The sequence below is a fragment of the Eptatretus burgeri genome, chromosome 1 (genome assembly GCF_056783735.1).
Source record: "Eptatretus burgeri isolate ZD-2024b chromosome 1, Ebu_testis_v1, whole genome shotgun sequence".
NCBI lineage: Eukaryota > Metazoa > Chordata > Myxini > Myxiniformes > Myxinidae > Eptatretus > Eptatretus burgeri.
The window spans coordinates 143,369,307-143,391,806 of NC_140961.1; the positions used below are offsets into that span (position 1 = coordinate 143,369,307).

The 22,500-nt window shown below is 40.7% G+C and overlaps 1 protein-coding gene across 5 annotated transcripts in view; it reads left to right on the forward strand.

The window, feature by feature from the left end:
- LOC147035663 (xylosyltransferase 2-like) overlaps positions 1-22,500 on the forward strand; it is a 60,716-nt gene that overhangs the window by 11,861 nt on the left and 26,355 nt on the right. For 2 of the 5 annotated variants that reach the window (XR_015049275.1, XM_085846244.1), the window contains 3 exons: positions 1,263-1,556; positions 6,932-7,095; positions 10,160-10,232. Coding sequence is in view for 4 of the 5 variants with exons in the window: in XM_085846244.1 (XP_085702370.1) it covers positions 1,401-1,556; positions 6,932-7,095; positions 10,160-10,232 (393 nt within the window). In the remaining variant the exon portion in view is untranslated. Of the gene's footprint in view, positions 1-1,262; positions 1,557-6,931; positions 7,096-7,155; positions 10,004-10,159; positions 10,233-22,500 lie in introns of those variants that run through there. The other 3 variants (XM_085846268.1, XM_085846254.1, XM_085846263.1) reach the window with 3 other exon arrangements.

Sequence of the window (22,500 nt, forward strand, 5' to 3'; positions counted from 1 at the left end):
TTATATTGGCTTGTTTTGTACATTACTGCACTCACTTACACATAGGCATTGAGTGGTAATCATCACCACGATGACAGTGTGTCATGTAATTTGTCACCATACCATCACCGATGGTATATGAGTTGTCTTACAGAGTTGTTCATTATCTTTACTTTTGATAAACTGATTCATGAATTCCATCTTTGCTTGATCACTTTCCAACTCACCAACTCACCCCCACCTATGCCCCGAGGATTATGTTTTCCTTTTGGTACAATAGCCGGCTCTCACACATATGTATCCAGGCCATGCGCGACTTCATCCTTCACCCCACAGTCATCATGAATGTTCGCATACGCGTAAGTCGTCACATTTCTAAGTCGTCACTTTTTTCTCGGTCCCGATGGTGACGACTTACGCCTAGTCTACTGTATATACATATATATATATATATATATATATATATATATATATATATATATATATATATATATATATATGTGTATACATATGTGTATACATATGTGTATACATATATGTATACATATATGTATATATATGTATATATATATATATATGTATGTATACATATATGTATATATATGCATGTATACATATATGTATATGTATGTATACATATATGTATGTATACATATATGCATATATATGTATGTATACATATATGCATATATATATATATATATATATATATGTATGTATACATGTATGCATATATATATATGCATGTATACATATATGCATATATATATACATATATGTATGTATGTATACATATATGTATGTATGTATACATATATGTATGTATGTATATATGTATGTATACATATATGCATATATATATATATATATGTATGTATACATATATGTATGTGTGTATACATATATGTTTGTATGTATACATATGTAGGAATGTTATTTGTTGAAGGATAAAAAAATCTGTTTCTTTTTCTTGGAGTAAATTATACATTTTCGAACGAAACTCATATGATCTGTTTATTACATAAAGAGTGGAATTTTCAATCCACCTACTACCCTGCATACCCCCTTATCATCTGCTTCATACATATTACCCTCTCCCCCTCCACAACCATCCACATATATCTATCTCATAAAACCTCTTCTCTACCCCCTCAGACATTTTCCATTATCTTCTCACTTCCATATCTCGTTTTTATATCGGCCTCCTCCCACTTACCTGTTTACGTTATAAATATACAGCTTCCCCTCATATAAAGGCAATTTAAGCAAAGTTTGTGGAGCAGGAACAAACAGACCAGCGAGAAGTGGGGAGGCGGCGCGAATGGCACAAGTTGGCGGGAGGGACGAAACGCCCGTGGGGAGTGTTCGCCCACAGAGACAGAGAGAAAGAGAGAGGGAGAGAGAGACCGCTGGGCCCGGTGATGGGCTCTGCAGAGAGCCGGCTGGCTGGTCGCCGGGTGCTCAGACTGTTCCGCAGGTACCGCTCGTCTGCCACAATCAGCTTGCTGCTTATCCTCGTGCAAACCCTCGTACTGTGGAGCCTGAGCAGGAACGAGATGCGGCAAGGGCATCACGAGGTGTGTTCAAATTTGAACTTCATGTCGGTTTGAGTCCCGAGGTTGGACCGCTCTGTGCTGGAGGTGTGAAACATCTGAAGTAGGGCTGACGTCATAACGATTCTCGCCCTACTTTTGTAAATGGCTTGTTGAACATGTTGTGCTTTAACTCATAACTATCTCTCTTACAACGAGTGCATGTCTCTTCGTGCCATTGGGAAAGTTGGCTCGGTTTTAGAAAAGTTGGCTAAGTTTTGGAGAAGTTGGCTAAGTTTTGGAGAAGTTGACGAAGGTTTGGTAGAGTTGACTGCATTTTGAGTACATCATATTTGGGACATATCGATGCGTACAGTATTTCTACTTGGAGGAAAAGAACATGTCAACTTTTTGTATGTTTTGCTAAAATAATGATAACATTGCTTGTTAACCTTGAACCTCATTCCTGCTGTTTCTCCTTCGTGAACGTGGCTCTGTTATGATTGTCTCAGGCTTTTATCCAAAAACGACACTTTCAAAATTCTTACTTTTCTTCAATCACTGCAATAAATCAAATGCAGTTACTGAAGCAGACTGCTTGGGCAGACTTTACAGAAGTTTCAAAATGTTCCTTGCTGGTCTAATGAAGAACAACACAGATGACAAGAGTATTTGTGATTTCAAAAATTATTTTCTGCTGGAAATGTGACTTTCTGTGATGTGGCCATCTTCACTGGTAATCCAGCATGTTCATTACAATGGCCCGTTTGTCTAAGTCTTGTTTAAAATACTGAGGACAGACTTGTCCAAGTTAAATTCTGCACCAAACGTCGTCGTCGGTAATGTAGTTGCCAAAACGGTCATGTTGGCATACTGTCAGAACACAGGATTCTCCAAGCTGGATCTTGTCTCTCGGATTTGCCAGGCCATCGAGTGCGAGTTGCATTACCATAGGGATGATCTTTCAAGACGCACACTGGCTCTGGTCTCATGAGAGATCCACAGATCCTGATCAGATTTAGTGGGACAATTCTGATATCCACAGGGAAAGCGGCCGATGAGAAGAGTTGAGTAGATTTGTAGCAACGTTTATTTTTCACACCGTCGAAGCTCGACGAACCGGCAGGGGCCGTCTGGATATCCAAGGAGAAAACAAGGCTGTTTCTTGGAGATCTCTTTGGATATTCCCTTCATATAGTTTGTTCATCCTCTCTGGTCTTTTAACATTTTCAGTGTCAGCACAACAGCAAAAATAAAACATTATAATAGCAGATTGTTTCAGTGAGAATTGTAATTGGGTAATGTTTTGTTGCATTGCCCACATTGTTACGGGTTTGATTCCCATGTTTGCTCAAAAATATGACGCCCAGAAACTGAGGGCACCAGCAGCTGTATTACCCATAGAAACACCACTAAGCCACCCACAATGACCTGCCCAAGGTTATATTATAAGACCACAACCAATGACTGAAAAGCTTTATCTTATTCTTAAACAAAAGTTCCCTTTCATAATAATTACAGTGGTTCACAAATGCAGTGTGTGGTGATCTCTGCCAAGTGAGAGTGTGTGTTGTTGTATCCTGTTCTTGAGTAATGTCCCTCTGAAAGCTTTCTCGTCTTCTCCATGCACTAGAATCCGATTGCAAAACGTCGTCCCAGTGTTTCGCTGCCTCGGTGTTACGTTGTAGAGTATATCGACTTTGCCATGATGACATTAATCTGGCTTACTCTTCTGCATGCACTCACTTTTGTTCGAAAGTTCGAAAGGTGTGGAGGCACTGCACCAGGAGCACGGTTCTGCATCTTAGTAATGATGCAACAAGCAGGCTAAACTTACAGTTCAGTTCCGCTCATAAATATGGTCATGTCGAACTTCCCCTCAACCCTGCCCCATGCTTTTCATATAATGCTCTTCATTCCTCTGATCACATCTCAGTGAAGTAGTGTTTGTCTCCTTGACGGTCTTGAACTCGCCGCCAAGGAACCGACATGGATGGTAATTCAGCACAGTCAAGCAGGTTGGTGGACACTCATTATTCTATCCCCTCAAGTCAGGCCTCGCTCCTTCCATCCCTCATCCCTGCTTCCTCCCACAGGCCTTTGAGATCACACACATTCTTCCAGAAATTCACACCTGGTCCCAAAGTCCAAGCTGACTGTTCAGCTCAATAACCTTCGCCCTTCTCTCTTCTGTGGAACGGACTCCATGTGTCTGTTGTCTCATGGTAATCCTTCCAGTATTTCAAGAGTGCAGCCCATCATGATGTCATGCTTTCTTTCATACCCCCTACCTGATATTTTCTCCTCTCACCCCCCCCCACCAGTCCTCTATTTTATTTCATTTCATTCATTCTATCCTTCCTTACACTCAACCATTCATCTGGGATGTGTCTGTGCCTTTCCTTTGTGTGCCTGTTCCCCATTACACTCTGTCAATGTGTGAACCTGCTGTGCTCCAGGAGGCTATATTTCTGTATTACAGAAGTATCATACCAACGTCGAGTCGCTGTGAACATCTCTTGGTGCATGACTTTTGAGAAATACATGATTTTAAGAGGAGACACATGATCTTTAACTTCTAACGCAACCGCAACATCACAAGGAATGGGGAAGGGGAGGGTGAGTGGGATTGTGGGAAGGGAGGGCAGGGCAGAGTTATACAGGTGGTGTTAAATGGGACCGTCACATGGGAGCAATTGTTGCAGATGGAATGTTATTTATGAATTCAAACACCAGGATGACAGTTTTTGCTGGGTCGGGTTTCGAACCCAGGTTATACAGCTTTGAGGCAAGCGTGCATACCTCAAGGCCACCCTGTTGATGATGATGATTGATTCATTATTGATGATGATATTCAATCTCACACACACACACACACACACACACACACACACACACACACACACACACACACACACACACACACACACACACACACACACACACACACACACACACACACACACACACACACACACACACACACACACACACGACAGAACTTTATCAAATGGCAATAAACATGTCACACTCGTGGAATTCCCATCAAAGGCATGTGCCAAGGTTATCACTAAACCCCTCCACCAACACCGACCTCTTCAAGATGCATAAGTTTTCATTTCAATTCAATTAAAGTCTTGAAGTAACATTTTGCTTTTGAAAAATGAGAGTTCAGATACGTCAGTGGATTAATAAAATATAATCGTGCCTTGGCAGTAAGACTTTACTGGCTGTGAGCGCCCAACCTTCCAGCACTGATGATGATGTGTAGTTCTCACTTTAACAGGAGGAGGTGACGTGGTGAGTGAAGATTGTGATGTAGATACAAGCTGCACTGCCATTGGTGTTGCATCACATGTGGAAAGTTAATAATAAAGGGCTGTAGATGCTCAGTTTAATGTCGTTCAATGCAAAAAAAATGGTGTCGGTCGGTATACAGAGACATGACAGAAGTAAAGACACCTTAAATTTCTTCATTTTTTCTGTTTTCAACACAGTTTTACTCAGTGATTTGTACTAATATTTGACTATTTCTTTGCAGACAAGAGTTCCTGGGTCTTGTATGGCAATTAACTCTGCCTCGAACCCAGGGATCACACAAACTTTCTGATCTTCAAAGAGGACGAATTGTTGGCCATTTGGAAGATGGAGTCAGCCAGCATCAGATAGCTCAGAACCTTGGCATTCCGCTCTATACAGTCAATTGGGTGATTGTGCAATTCACTAGCGAGGGCAAGGAATCCACAGCTTCCCGTTCTGGTCGACCTGGGCCCTCAGAAAGGAGTCTTCAAGCTGTCAAACAGTCCAGTGAGAAAATTTCCCATTGCAAGGCAGCAGATGTTGTAGAGGAGGTCCAAGTTAGCTCAAGAACTGTCGTGCGGTCCCTTCTTCAACTGGATTGCTATGGGAGAGCAGCTTGGAGAAAACCTCTTCTTTGACCAGCCAACATTCAAAGGAGAAAGAAGTGGGCTGACGAGATGGCCAACAGACCCTTGGAGTTTTGGCAAACTGTAATTTTTTTTCAGATGAGTCCCAATTTGATCAATTTTCTGACAGTATGGGTCTGGAGACTTCCCAGTCAAGAGTTATCTTTGAACCGATTGCAGCCAACTGTCAAACACGGTGGTTTTTCAGTGATTGTGTAGGGAGCAATCTGGAGCACTGGTCGGTCAGAGCTTGTGGAGTGTGTTGGCAATATCAACTCTATTACACACATTTCTATCCTTGAAGATGGACATTTCCCTGTCTTCTCCACTGATGAGATGGTCAAAAACAACACTCTGTTCATGGAAGATGCAGCTCTATGCCACACTGATAAAAGACCAAAGAATGACAGGACGGAAATGGAATCAAGTTTCTTCCATGGCCAAGTCAGTCTCATGAGATGAATCCCATCACCTCTGGGCCATATTCGATCGAGCTGTGTGGAAAAAGTCCAGGAAACCAACATCATGGACATAATTGCTAACCCGTTTATGTGAAGCCTGGGCAGAAATCCTACAAAAAGAAAATTTCAAAACTCATTAGTTCTATGTCTGCAAGAGCAAAAGCGTTGAAATCTGCAAATGGCAACTTTACCAAATAGTAGTGTGTGTATTAAAATGGATCAAATGTACTTCAATAGTTCAAAAAATAAATAATTTTAAAATCATGGTGTCTATTTACTTCTGGCATGTCTCTGTACCACCGGACCCTGACATTCGTGGTTCCGCTATTCTTTGACCCCACATATTCACGGACCCCGCATATTTGCGGTTCATAAAATGTGACCTGCTTCAACATTTGCGGCCCAGCACTTCGTGAATTCACGGGCTTTTTTATGGTTTTTTGTGGGTGTATTCACGGTTTTTCTAACCTGCTTCTACATGCGCGGTTTTTCAAGGGTGTAATTAGTTTTTTCTCCAGTATTTTTGTTTTTCCCTTTTGAATCATGAACCGTCGGGAACGTATCCCCCTTTTTTCCTATTGACACAATGCCCCGACATTCGCGGATTCGACATTCATGGCAATTTTCAGCATCATATCCCCCACGAATGTCGGGGTCGGACAGTACTGCAGAGTAAATTAACAAATTGATAGATCAGGCCAAGAGATCAGCCTTCAAAAAATTGTTCTTAAATAGTATAATCTTAGTTTTGTTCACCTTCCGAGGATTACTTCCTTTCATATAATAACATGAGTTCCCTTCTGAGGAATTTCAACATATAGAAGGCCATTAGGCACATCAAAGCCTGTGCTATTATTACCAGCCTATGGTTGTTTGTCCATGCTCTATCATTTTAAACGCTGGATGTCAGGCAACGAAGCGGCAGGTACCATTTTTAAACAATGTTTCCATGATGGTTTTGAAGGTGACCAAACTTACTGTTTAAATGATCTGATTGGAGATTCAGAGTTAATAATTATCCCTTCAATTGCAGGGTCACGACCCTGCTGGAGAGCTGATGATAATAAAAAGAGGCAGAATCCGGCAGGACAGGATTCCTGCTTGGCTCCGGCAGCGGATGGGACTTCACACCAAGCTATCTTCACATACAACTCAACGAGAAATCGGACAAAGAATCGCTCAATCAAAGACCAGAAAGTATGAGATATTTCCACCAACCACAAAACTGACGTGCTTGTTCATATCGTGTTAAAACTACAAAACTATCTTTTCGAAGTTTGTCCTCATATTCATTCTCTATATTGTTTGTGTGTTCTCCCTTATTAGTCCCCGACCAGTGTTAGAGGGGACTATGGGTTTTCCTGTATCTATCCATCTGTCCTTCCCACCTGTGTTTTTTGACTTTTTTCTGTACAATTTAACATTTTCAACTGAAACTTGGAACATGGCTTTATTACCTCCACCACCGAAGGTGAAGGAGGTTATGTTTTCACCCCTTTCTGTCTGTTTGTTGCTTGGCAAAATTTTTTTTTTTTTCACAAGTATGTCGATCGCCTCCGGTTATGTGTTTGCATGTTTGTTTGTTTGTCTGTCCGCTCGCCTCCAGCCCAAACTGCTCAACCGATAGTTCTGAAATTTTCAGAGATTAATGTCACCCGTCCCTGGGATGGTCCCGCATTGAGGTTTTGTAAAATTTGTTCGACCGGAAAGGTTTACATTGGCCAAGAATCCAATTTGAGCCAAATTTTCTAAAATCCTCAAATTTTATCCGATTGACTTAAAATTTGAAGAGGATTTGCAAATCAGGTCACTGAATTCAAACACCAAATATTTTCGACGTCAACATAGGCCAAAAGGACAACATAGGCCGTATTTGTAAAATTGTCAATTTTCATCCGATTGACTTGAAATTTGAATAGGAGTTGCGTTTTTGATCTGGTCATTGAATTCAACCACCAATTATTTTTGAGGTAAAGTTTGTTTAATGGATTTTGGAAGTGTCGTGTTCTGCATGACGTCTTCTTCTTTGTTTGTTTGTCTGTTTGTCCGCACAGAACTTTTGTGTTTTTCTCTGCAATCGCTTATCGGATTGAGATGAATTTTTCACTATTGGTGCGTCTACTCATGTAGAATGTTTTAATGATAATTATGGCGTCATACATCATGTGGTGTGGCAGCCATATTGGAAAAATGGAAAAACTTTGGACCTCTATCTCTGAAACCGCACCAAGGAAAAAATTGAAACTTGACACATGGGAAGTACTCCTCATGGGGAATGTGTGGGTTTTTTAATGACATCATATATGCCCTCGTTATGATGTCATAATTGCATATTTAAAACGCCACATCCCATGAGTATGAAAAATTTTGAGGGTCATCCAGAGATAAACTGGTCCACAGAAAAAAATATTCATGACGTCATCGGTCACATGATTCAACAGCCACATTGTTTGTTTTTTTAACCTTCAAAAATCTTCTTCTCTGAAGTGGCTGAACAAATCGAGGTGAAACTTTACACATATGACCGCCTGTCCACGAGGAACAAAAAGTTCACACATGACATCATCGGTCACATGGTTTGGCCGCCATATTGGATTCACCCAAAAACCTATAAAAATACACCACTCAAAATAAGTCCTGGTGAGGGTCTGCAATCTCTGATTACTCTTTTTCTTGTTCTATCCTGTGTAAAGTTGGCAGGATGGCCTAGACAAAAGGTACGCACTCTTGCCTCTGAGCTGTCTTATGCTGGGTTTGAATCCCGACTCAGCTTTAAACTGTCATCCCAGTGTTGCGCAGGGTGGGTGATTAATCAACGTGTGTGCCGTCCCTTGGATGAACGTTAAACTGGGTATCCCATCTGCTGGTATTAGTTGGTGGATGTTAAAGATCCCACAGTGTCCGCGAAGTTTTGGCGAGCTATTGCCAGCATCATGAACAAATTTCAAATCCTTGTTCTAACACCCTCAGTTGAACGTAATGCCAGGCCAGCCGGTTCATCGAAGACTTTGGCCAAAAACCTTCTCCAGTGAACCCCACGAGATGGGAATAATTGTGGCCGTAAGAGAATCGTCATCAACCTTGTATGAGCTCCCACTGCCGACATAGAAATAGATAGGCACCCCTTTTATCAAGCGATACCTTAAGTTGAAAGCATTACATTTGTATACGTTATGGTATAAAAGCCTGCTTGACAGTCTCAATGAGTGGTGTCCTGGGCTCATTCACCTCTGGTTTGCTGACTTGTGTGCTTGCAAACAGTTTGTCGCCATTTTTGGGATACATTCTCCCAGTATCTTTCTTGCCTGCTTGAAGTGCGCCAACCAACCATGTAGACATGAGTGTGAAACATTTTAAAATTAATAACATGGAAATTGGTAGGTAATGGGACAAGCACGTACAATATAATGCATGAACCTGGGTTTCCTACATCATGATCAGCAGGTGTTCAAAGAGGCATATGAACATGGTCACTCCAATTGTTCCGTACTTCAACTGTGGTTGTGGTTAGGCTATCTGAATCGTTCTCTCTACCACTTTGTCTCGTACCAGACTCGGTGGCGTAATGGTTAGAGTGCCCATAGTCTGGGCGTTCAGCATTTCAAACCCTGCCCGAGTCATCACCAAAGACTTTAAAATGGTATGTGCAGATTCCTTACACCCAACAAGCCCATGCACAGGCTTGATGGGCCTACTGGTCTCCACGAAACTGCATTGAAGTTCCTTGTAAGGGAACTCGTATTACGATACTGTATTATAACTCCACCGCAACTTTATTCGCTGCAGTCTTTTGCTTTAACTTCGAGAATTGCAGACAGGTAGCAGCAAATAAAAACGTTTCTGCCATTATCGACCAAGGACCTTAGGAACCTCACATCTCCTGCAAACCCCAAGTCATATGCAGCTGTTCATTCCACGATTTGCTGTTCGCTCGAAGTATTAACGTGCCTGACATTTCGTGATTGCTTGCAATTTATTCTATGACCTTCAAAGTTTCTATATTTGTATGTACCCCAGTGAACTATGCATATTTGTGGATTTTCTCTTTCTCCACTGTTACTGCGTTGCCTGAACAACTGCTCTCTGGGTTTAAAGTCTTCAACGAGTGAGTGACGTCAAGCTTTCACTTTCACTTTCACTTCAAGGAAAAATTATACTTTCACATTGATCGTCTTGATCGAATCAAGAGCTCGACCCAAGTGTTTTCACTTGCATGTGAGTGAGCATGACACTAACAGTTGGGTGATCTTGCCTTTCGCAGGACTGCACTGCAAGAGACTGGACGTGCCATGTCGGTGACGACTCGATTGCTACTGAACGAATCTGCACTTCAGGCAAGGACTCATTTCGATTTTCATGGGAGAGTGTGTCAAACTCCTTATTTAATCTGGGGTTACATGTCATTTTTTTAGGTCATCTCTTCGAGCATGACCTAATAATATTGGTGTTGAGAGGAGAGGTGACGATCCGTCCGTCCGTCCGTCCGTTCACAATGAAGTTGAAGCGGGAGATCTGGTCATTAGATATCCTGATAGAGGTCGATGAGACGTACACGATGGTATGACTTTCAAGGTCACCGAAGGTCAAGGTCTAGGTCAAGGTCACGAGGTCTTTGAAGTTGCGAAAATGCCGATTTTCAAATTCTATCTCCGCCACCATTTCTCAAGCGATCTTGAATTTGATTGTAGCAAATGAATCTATGGGACAATATCTAAATTTTGGTCAGGCCGGATTTTCGATATTCGCTTTCGTTTTCGTGTCACGTGACTTCAAAGTTGGCAAAAAAATGCAAAAATGACGATTTTCATGCGAAAATGACGATTTTCAAAATCTATCTCCTCCTACATTTCTCAAGCAATCTTGAATTTGATTGTGGCATATGAATCTTCTTCTTCTCCTTTCGGCTGCTCCCGTTCGGGGTCGCCACAGCGGATCATCCGATCCGCATAGTGATTTGGCACATATTTTACGCCGGATGCCCTTCCTGACACAACCCTGGTCGCCTCTTACGACACAGGGATATGGTACACCTATTTTAACCGGGGTATACACCGGCCCAGTACATTGGTACTCACTTCGCCGACCTCAGAAGGATGACAGGCTGAGTCAACCCCCTGGTGTATTAATTCAGTGGCCCAACGGGGCTTGAACTCAGGACCTTTTGGATCCCAAGCCGCTGCCCTAACCACTGCGCCAACACCAGGATATATTGTGGCATATGAATCTATGGGACAATATCTAAATTTTGTCAGGCCGGATTTTCGATATTCGCTTTCGTTTTCGTGTCACATGACTTCAAAGTTGGCAAAAAATGCGAAAATGATGATTTTCAAAATCTATCTCCTACATTTCTCAAGCAATCTTGAATTTGATTGTGGCATAGGAATCTATGGGACAATATCTAAATTTTGTCAGGCCGGATTTTCGATATTCGCTTTCGTTTTCGTGTTACGTGACTTCAAAGTTGGCAAAAACTGCACTACCTTCAGGAGGCTATATATTCTCTACTGGGCATGGTAAAAGTTAGTGAATGGTGTCATTGCATAGCAGCTGACCTTGTCTTTCATGTCCATTCGAAAGAATACCGATATCTTCGAATACGTACACGTCACGTGACTGAATTTTGCGAAAACTGCTTTATGTAGTTGCAAAATTACGATTTTCAAAATCTATCTCCTCCTACATTTCTTAAGTTATCTTGAATTTGATTGTGGCATATGAATCTATGGGGCAATATCTAGATTTGGTCGGGCCGGATTTTCAATATTCGCTTTCGTTTTCGCGTCACGTGACTTCAAAGTTGGCCAAAAATCCCTCCTGACCCGAGAACACTACACCCTAGTAACAGGAACTTATGCTTGTTTCTCGCAGAGATGATCGTCACTCCCGCACGGGTGTATTTGTATATTTATACATTTTCCGCCGAAGGTGCAAAAGTTTCAACACCCGAAATGTAAACGTCGGCATTTATTTTCAAAATATAATTTTGTGCACGTGCGCCAAAATGCCGAGTCACCTTTAACCAAACCGCAGTTCGAGCTGCGCAGTAGAACTGCGCAGTAGTCTTCGGTCATAACTGAACATTGAGAACTTGTGGTATTATAGAGATGACCATCACCCCCACACGGGGGTAATTTGTTACCTCTGCCACCGAAGGAGGAAGTAGGTTATTGTTTCACCCTTGTCTGTCTGTCTGTTACTTGTAAAATCGGAGATTTTTCAGGTACATTGGTCAGTCGATTTTGTTCATCTGTCTGTGTGTTTGTCAATCGCTTACAGGTCACAATTCTAAACCGATCGTCATGAAACTTTACCAAGATGTAGGGGTAGTCTCAACTGAGAAGCCTGTTGATTTTGAGGTCAAAGGTTAAAGGTCATCTTGAGGTCAAATATCTAAAATTGTAATTTTTCATCCGGTTGACTTGAAAATAAAACAGCAATTGCACATTGCATCACTGAATTGGGAAACCAACTATTTTTGAGGTCAAAAAGTCAAACTTTAACTCAAGGGTAAACATTTAAAATCATCAAATTTCATCTGAAAAATTGTCAATTTACACCCTATTAACTTGGTAGTTGAACAGCAATTGCATAGTCCAATCACTGATTTCGGAAACCAACGAGTTTTTGAGGTCAAAAGGTCAAATGAAGGTCAAACTTCTAAAATAATCAATTTCAGTCTGGAAAATAATCAATTTTCATCCGAATGACCTGTGCTTTGATTAAGATTGTCAATTTTAGTCTTAATGAAATGGACAATTTGATGTATCCATGGCAACCTGTGGAGAGGAAGGTGGATTTTGCAACTGTCGTGCTTTGCGCGATATCTTTTTCTTGATATTTGGCAAAAAACCCAAAACATCAAAACAAAAAAACCCAAAACAAAAAAACAGTATGATCGCCTCCGTTTGTTACTTGGCAATTTTTTGTTTTTGACAAGTATGTTATTTGCCTCCATTTGTTTGTTACTTACATTTGTAATCCATTTGTAATCTAAAGATTTCGTAAGTATATTGATGACTTCCGTCCTCTATTAGGGGTGTTTGTTTGTGTGTGTGTTTGTTTGTTTGAAGGAAGGATAACTCAAGAACGGAAGAAGCTACCAATGTCAAATTACACCACGTCATAAAGGAGGGCGATGGCTAGCGCTGATTAGATTTTGGTCAAAATCGGTCAAAGGTCAATGTCACAGTGAGGCCAAATATTCCATTTTTGATGGTTTGGTACAGATTACTCGAGAACGGAAGAAGCTACCAATGTCAAATTACACCACGTGATTCAGGAAGGTGATGGCTAGTGCTGATTAGATTTTGGTCAAAATCGGTCAAAGGTCAAGGTCACAGTTAGGTCAAACATGATTCCGTAAATTCATGTGGAGAAATGGAGTATTTTTGCTTCGCTCGACGTTACGAGTTCATTTTAACTTCGATTTTAATTTTGTCTTCAGTTTTTGCGATCACTTAGGACGCTTAAAACTCGGTTGTCGAAATTCTGGTAAAAATCGGATGTTTTGGAGACGTTTTAAGATTGTATAAAAAATATTTCACTCGACGCGTCACGGGTCGTCCGATGATGCAGTGCGCTCGAGCAGACGCGTTGTTGAGTTACGTTAAGGTATAATTGCGTGGAGAAATGGAGATTTTTGCTTCGGTCGACATTACGGTCAAACATCCAAAACATTCGATTTTTGATGGTTTGGTACAGAATCATCGTAGAAACTTCTGGTTTGCGTCGCAACCTTCTCTCGAGACAGCTTTTTATTAGACAAGGTCAGAGGTCAAGTTGACGATTTTGTAAGTACCAGTCTATGACTGCTTGTTTGTTTGTTTGTTACTTACGAAATCTAAAGATTTCGTCAGTATATTGATGCCTTCCGTTTCTGTTTGTTTCTTACGAAATATAAAGATTTCGTAAGTATATTGATGCCTTCCGTTTCTGTTTGTTTGTTTGTAGGCACGATAACTCGAGAACGGAAGAAGCTACCAATGTCAAATTACACCACGTGATTCAGGAGGCTGATGGCTAGTGCTGATTAGATTTTGGTCAAAATCGGTCAAAGGTCAAGGTCACAGTGAGGTCAAACATCCAAAAAATGATAACTCGAGAACGGAAGAAGCTTCCAATGTCAAATTACACCACGTGATTCAGGAGGGTGATGGCTCATGCTGATTACATTTTGGTCAAAATCGGTCAAAGGTCAAGGTCAGTGAGATCAAGCATCCAAAAAATGATAACTCGAGAACGGAAGAAGCTTCCAATGTCAAATTACACCACGTGATTCAGGAGGGTGGTGGCTAGCGCTGATTAGATTTTGGTCAAAATCGGTCAAAGGTCAAGGTCACAGTAAGGTCAAACATCCATAATATTCGATTTTTGATGGTTTGGTACAGAATCATCATAGAAACTTCTGGTTTGTATCGCTACCTTCTCGAGAGACAGCTTTTATTAGACAAGGTCAGAGGTCAAGTTGACGATTTCGTAAGTACCAGTCTGACTGCTTGTTTCTTTGTTTGTAGGCACGATAACTCAAGAACGGAAGAAGCTACCAATGTCAAATTACACCACGTGATTCAGGAGTGTGATGGCTGGTGCTGATTAGATTTTGGTCAAACTTGGTCAAAGGTCAAGGTCACAGTGAGGTCAAACATCCAAAACATTCGATTTTTGATGGTTTGGTACAGAATCATCGTAGAAACTTCTGGTTTGCGTCGCAACCTTCTCTCTCGAGCTTTTATTAGACAAGGTCAGAGGTCAAGTTGACGATTTCGGAAGTACCAGTCTATGACTGCTTGTTAAGTTGTCGAAGACAACTTCTGTCACTTTGTACAGTTAAAAGTTTGTGTGTGTGTGTGTGTGTGTGTGTGTGTGTGTGTGTGTGTGTGTGTGTGTGTGTGTGTGTGTGTGTGTGTGTGTGTGTGTGTGCTTATCTGTCTGTGCATCGATTTTCTCAGCGGTCCTTGTGTATATGTCCACGAAACATTTTGACATGAAAGATAATCACCAAAGGACTGAACCTATAAATTTGGGTGAACCTGGATCAAATGACGACGTCACGAAAAATTCACAAAGTTTTTCAAAAATCCCAATCATTTACATGGGACGAAATTTCAAAAAATAATTTCTCTGCCATTTCTTGTTCAATTGCTGAGATATTTAATGTGCTTATGTCGGGTCATAATATCTTTCACCCTGCCATGTTTCAACCGGATCGGATCCAGATTGTGACGTCACAAAATGTTTGAAATTTGCATTGAAAAGCCCATTTACATGACAATTTTTTTTTTTTTAATTTGAAACTTTTATATTTTTCGCTCAAACTTTTAGGGAATGTAAAACATACGATTGGCCATTAGCTGACGTAATTTGATCAACTTCCGGTTTGTATTCTGGATCCCATCAGCAAAAATGTGTGATAATTTGGCCATTTTTGAAAGCGCGTATCTCCATCAATTTTTGTGATATGTGGCTCAAACTAGGTGAGAATGTAGTTCAGATATTACTCTTTCATGAGATATCCAGGCCTTCGTTGTGACTGTTCCGGTTCAATAGTTCGCCTGACACCGAAAATTCGTCTATCGCGCTCAGGCGCCAATGGCACAATTCTGCAAACGTGATGTATTATTTTGCAGTGCAGGCCAGTTTTATTAACAATGAAAGGCCCTCCACATCGAACCAATCCATTATGACGTTACCATCACGCAGGTGTGTCAATTTTCCGTTTTCAGTAAGAATTTTGCTTGTTTTTATGCGGAGGAGGTGGAGGTGATGATGGAGTTTTGACTTAAACCATTGACATCACATTCCACATTCGAATGTTGTTCATGATGGCAACTGACTGAACTGTAAATGCTGTTTCTTGTGCTGTATCCGTGTGACTGCAATGAAGTTATAATAAATTTTCAAACAACTTCGACAACTTCCTCACTCCATGAGTGATTCGTTTGTTTGTTTGTTTGTTTGTTTGTTTGTTTGTTTGTTTGTAGGCACGATAACTCGAGAACGGAAGAAGCTACCAATTTCAAATTTCACCACGTGATTCAGGAGGGTGATGGCTAGTGCTGATTAGATTTTGGTCAAAATCGGTCAAAGGTCAAGGTCACAGTTTGGTCAAACATAATTCCGTAAATTCACGTGGAGAAATGGAGTATTTTTGCTTCGCTCGATGTTACAACTCCATTTTATCTTCGATTTTAATTTTGTCTTCGGTTTTTGCGATCGCTTAGGACGCTTAAAACTCGGTTGTAGGAATTCTGGTAAAAATCGGATGTTTTGGAGACGTTTTAAGATTGTATAAAAAATATTTCACTCGATGCGTCACGGGTCGTTCCATGATGCAGTGCGCTCGAGCAGACTTGTCGTTGAGTTACCTTAAGGTATAATTGCGTGGAGAAATGGAGATTTTTGATTCGGTCGACGTTATGATTTTTGATGGTTTGATACAGAATCATCGTAGAAACTTCTGGTTTGCGTCGCTACCTTCTCGAGGGACAGCTTTTATTAGACAAGGTCAGAGGTCAAGTTGACGATTTCGTAAGTACCAGTATATGACTGCTTGTTTGTTTGTTTGCAGGCACGATAACTCGAGAACGGAAGAAGCTACCAATGTCAAATTACACCACGTGATTCAGGAGGGTGATGGCTAGTGCTGATTAGATTTTGGTCAAAATCGGTCAAAGGTCAATGTCACAGTGAGGCCAAATATTCCATTTTTGATGGTTTGGTACAGATTACTCGAGAACGGAAGAAGCTACCAATGTCAAATTACACCACGTGATTCAGGAGGGTGATGGCTAGTGCTGATTAGATTTTGGTCAAAATCGGTCAAAGGTCAAGGTCACAGTTAGGTCAAACATGATTCCGTAAATTCATGTGGAGAAATGGAGTATTTTTGCTTCGCTCGACGTTACGAGTTCATTTTAACTTCGATTTTAATTTTGTCTTCAGTTTTTGCGATCACTTAGGACGCTTAAAACTCGGTTGTCGAAATTCTGGTAAAAATCGGATGTTTTGGAGACGTTTTAAGATTGTATAAAAAATATTTCACTCGACGCGTCACGGGTCGTCCGATGATGCAGTGCGCTCGAGCAGACGCGTTGTTGAGTTACGTTAAGGTATAATTGCGTGGAGAAATGGAGATTTTTGCTTCGGTCGACATTACGGTCAAACATCCAAAACATTCGATTTTTGATGGTTTGGTACAGAATCATCGTAGAAACTTCTGGTTTGCGTCGCAACCTTCTCTCGAGACAGCTTTTATTAGACAAGGTCAGAGGTCAAGTTGACGATTTTGTAAGTACCAGTCTATGACTGCTTGTTTGTTTGTTTGTTACTTACGAAATCTAAAGATTTCGTCAGTATATTGATGCCTTCCGTTTCTGTTTGTTTCTTACGAAATATAAAGATTTCGTAAGTATATTGATGCCTTCCGTTTCTGTTTGTTTGTTTGTAGGCACGATAACTCGAGAACGGAAGAAGCTACCAATGTCAAATTACACCACGTGATTCAGGAGGCTGATGGCTAGTGCTGATTAGATTTTGGTCAAAATCGGTCAAAGGTCAAGGTCACAGTGAGGTCAAACATCCAAAAAATGATAACTCGAGAACGGAAGAAGCTTCCAATGTCAAATTACACCACGTGATTCAGGAGGGTGATGGCTCATGCTGATTACATTTTGGTCAAAATCGGTCAAAGGTCAAGGTCAGTGAGATCAAGCATCCAAAAAATGATAACTCGAGAACGGAAGAAGCTTCCAATGTCAAATTACACCACGTGATTCAGGAGGGTGGTGGCTAGCGCTGATTAGATTTTGGTCAAAATCGGTCAAAGGTCAAGGTCACAGTAAGGTCAAACATCCATAATATTCGATTTTTGATGGTTTGGTACAGAATCATCATAGAAACTTCTGGTTTGTATCGCTACCTTCTCGAGAGACAGCTTTTATTAGACAAGGTCAGAGGTCAAGTTGACGATTTCGTAAGTACCAGTCTGACTGCTTGTTTCTTTGTTTGTAGGCACGATAACTCAAGAACGGAAGAAGCTACCAATGTCAAATTACACCACGTGATTCAGGAGTGTGATGGCTGGTGCTGATTAGATTTTGGTCAAACTTGGTCAAAGGTCAAGGTCACAGTGAGGTCAAACATCCAAAACATTCGATTTTTGATGGTTTGGTACAGAATCATCGTAGAAACTTCTGGTTTGCGTCGCAACCTTCTCTCTCGAGCTTTTATTAGACAAGGTCAGAGGTCAAGTTGACGATTTCGGAAGTACCAGTCTATGACTGCTTGTTAAGTTGTCGAAGACAACTTCTGTCACTTTGTACAGTTAAGAGTTTGTGTGTGTGTGTGTGTGTGTGTGTGTGTGTGTGTGTGTGTGTGTGTGTGTGTGTGTGTGTGTGTGTGTGTGTGTGTGTGTGTGCTTATCTGTCTGTGCATCGATTTTCTCAGCGGTCCTTGTGTATATGTCCACGAAACATTTTGACATGAAAGATAATCACCAAAGGACTGAACCTATAAATTTGGGTGAACCTGGATCAAATGACGACGTCACGAAAAATTCACAAAGTTTTTCAAAAATCCCAATCATTTACATGGGACGAAATTTCAAAAAATAATTTCTCTGCCATTTCTTGTTCAATTGCTGAGATATTTAATGTGCTTATGTCGGGTCATAATATCTTTCACCCTGCCATGTTTCAACCGGATCGGATCCAGATTGTGACGTCACAAAATGTTTGAAATTTGCATTGAAAAGCCCATTTACATGACAATTTTTTTTTTTTTAATTTGAAACTTTTATATTTTTCGCTCAAACTTTTAGGGAATGTAAAACATACGATTGGCCATTAGCTGACGTAATTTGATCAACTTCCGGTTTGTATTCTGGATCCCATCAGCAAAAATGTGTGATAATTTGGCCATTTTTGAAAGCGCGTATCTCCATCAATTTTTGTGATATGTGGCTCAAACTAGGTGAGAATGTAGTTCAGATATTACTCTTTCATGAGATATCCAGGCCTTCGTTGTGACTGTTCCGGTTCAATAGTTCGCCTGACACCGAAAATTCGTCTATCGCGCTCAGGCGCCAATGGCACAATTCTGCAAACGTGATGTATTATTTTGCAGTGCAGGCCAGTTTTATTAACAATGAAAGGCCCTCCACATCGAACCAATCCATTATGACGTTACCATCACGCAGGTGTGTCAATTTTCCGTTTTCAGTAAGAATTTTGCTTGTTTTTATGCGGAGGAGGTGGAGGTGATGATGGAGTTTTGACTTAAACCATTGACATCACATTCCACATTCGAATGTTGTTCATGATGGCAACTGACTGAACTGTAAATGCTGTTTCTTGTGCTGTATCCGTGTGACTGCAATGAAGTTATAATAAATTTTCAAACAACTTCGACAACTTCCTCACTCCATGAGTGATTCGTTTGTTTGTTTGTTTGTTTGTTTGTTTGTTTGTAGGCACGATAACTCGAGAACGGAAGAAGCTACCAATTTCAAATTTCACCACGTGATTCAGGAGGGTGATGGCTAGTGCTGATTAGATTTTGGTCAAAATCGGTCAAAGGTCAAGGTCACAGTTTGGTCAAACATAATTCCGTAAATTCACGTGGAGAAATGGAGTATTTTTGCTTCGCTCGATGTTACAACTCCATTTTATCTTCGATTTTAATTTTGTCTTCGGTTTTTGCGATCGCTTAGGACGCTTAAAACTCGGTTGTAGGAATTCTGGTAAAAATCGGATGTTTTGGAGACGTTTTAAGATTGTATAAAAAATATTTCACTCGATGCGTCACGGGTCGTTCCATGATGCAGTGCGCTCGAGCAGACTTGTCATTGAGTTACCTTAAGGTATAATTGCGTGGAGAAATGGAGATTTTTGATTCGGTCGACGTTATGATTTTTGATGGTTTGATACAGAATCATCGTAGAAACTTCTGGTTTGCGTCGCTACCTTCTCGAGGGACAGCTTTTATTAGACAAGGTCAGAGGTCAAGTTGACGATTTCGTAAGTACCAGTATATGACTGCTTGTTTGTTTGTTTGCAGGCACGATAACTCGAGAACGGAAGAAGCTACCAATGTCAAATTACACCACGTGATTCAGGAGGGTGATGGCTAGTGCTGATTAGATTTTGGTCAAAATCGGTCAAAGGTCAATGTCACAGTGAGGTCAAATATTCGATTTTTGATGGTTTGGTACGGATAACTCGAGAACGGAAGAAGCTACCAATGTCAAATACACCACATGATTCAGGTGGGTGATGGCTAGTGCTGATTAGATTTTGGTCAAAATCGGTCAAAGGTCAAGGTCACAGTGAGGTCAAACATAATTCCGTAAATTCATGTGGAGAAATGGAGTATTTTTCCTTCGCTCGACGTTACGAGTTCGTTTTAACTTCGATTTTAATTTTGTCTTCAGTTTTTGCGATCACTTAGGACGCTTAAAACTCGGTTGTCAAAATTCTGGTAAAAATCGGATGTTTTGGAGACGTTTTAAGATTGTATAAAAATATTTCACTCGACGCGTCATGGGTCGTCCCATGATGCAGTGCGCTCGAGCAGACGCGTCGTTGAGTTACGTTAAGGTATAATTGCATGGAGAAATGGAGATTTTTGCTTCAGTCGATGTTACGATTTTTGTTGGTTTGATACAGAATCATCGTATAAACTTCTGGTTTGCGTCGCTACCTTCTCGAGAGACAGCTTTTATTAGACAAGGTCAGAGGTCAAGTTGACGATTTCGTAAGTACCAGTCTATGACTGCTTGTTTGTTTGTTTGTTTGTAGGCACGATAACTCGAGAACGGAAGAAGCTACCAATGTCAAATTACACCACGTGATTCAGGAGGGTGATGGCTAGTGCTGATTAGATTTTGGTCAAAATCGGTCAAAGGTCAAGGTCACAGTGAGGTCAATCATTCGATTTTTGATGGTTTGGTACAGACTCATCGGAGAAACTTGTGGTTTGCGTCGCTAACTTCTCTAGAGACAGCTTTTATTAGGCAAGGTCAGAGGTCAAGTTGACAACTTCGTAAGTACCAGTCTATGACTGCTTGTTACTTACGAAATCTAAAGATTTCGTCAGTATATTGATTCCTTCCGTTTCTCTTTGTTTGTTTGTTTGTTTGTTTGTAGGCACGATAACTCGAGAACGGAAGAAGCTACCAATGTCAAATTACACCACGTGATTCAGGAGTGTGATGGCTAGTGCTGATTAGATTTTGGTTCAAATCGGTCAAAGGTCAAGGTCACATTTAGGTCAAATATTCGATTTTTGATGGTTTGGTACAGATAACTCGAGAACGGAAGAAGCTACCAATGTCAAATTACACCACGTGATTCAGGAGGGCGGTGGCTCGCGCTGATTAGATTTTGGTCAAAATCGGTCAAAGGTCAAGGTCACAGTGAGCTCAAACATCCAAAACATTCGATTTTTGATGGTTTGGTACAGAATCATCGTAGAAACTTCTGGTTTGCGTTGCTACCTTCTCTCGAGACAGCTTTTATTAGACAAGGTCAGAGGTCAAGTTGACGATTTCGTAAGTACCATTCTATGACTGCTTGTTTGTTTGTTTGTAGGCACAATAACTCGAGAACGGAAGAAGCTACCAATGTCAAATAACACCACGTGATTCAGGAGGGTGATGGCTAGTGCTGATTACATTTTGGTCAAAATCGGTCAAATGTCAAGGTCACAGTGAGGTCAAACATTCGATTTTTGATGGTTTGGTACAGATAACTCGAGAACGGAAGAAGCTACCAATGTCAAATTACACCACGTGATTCAGGAGGGTGATGGCTCGTGCTGATTAGATTTTGGTCAAAATCGGTCAAAGGTCAAGGTCACAGTGAGGTCAAAAATTCAATTTTTGATGGTTTGGTACAGAATCATGGTAGAAACTTCTGGTTTGCGTCCCTACCTTCTCAAGAGATAGCTTTTATTGGACAAGGTCAGTGGTCAAGTTGACGATTTCGTAAGTACCAGTCTATGACTGCTTGTTTGTTTGCTTTGTTTGTGAACAGTATTACGGAAAAACTCCTGGACGGATTTCGACAAAACTTGGTGGGGGGGGGGGGTTAGGTATGGTCCAAGGATCATGCCATTAGATTTTGGACTTGGTCCAAAGTCCAATATGGCCGCTATGGTGGCCATTTTGAAAAAATATTTAAATTTTTGTTTTTTGCATTTCTACATGTTTTAAGTGATTTCCAATCCTAAAAAATAAATTTGTTAGAGAAAAAAAAAATTGCAGATTTTTTTCAAAAATTTATCGATTTTATTTGAAAGATATTTTAATTTTTTTTTGCATTTCTGCATGTTTTAAGTGATTTCCAACCCCCCCCCACCCCCAAAAAAAAATTTGTTAGAGAAAAAAAAAATTTGCAACTTTTTTTTTTCAAAAAAATTTAGATTTTTTTTTTGGCATTTCTCCATGCGCGTCGATCTACTTTAGTTTATTCAATCGTGGTTCAGTGGAGTCTGATCCGTTTTGACCTACAATGAATAGGATATGAGGTTCACTTAATTGACCCAGCAGTATTGGCGGCGAAGCTTTTGCACTCTACCGAGTGCTCCCCCTCTCGTTTGATT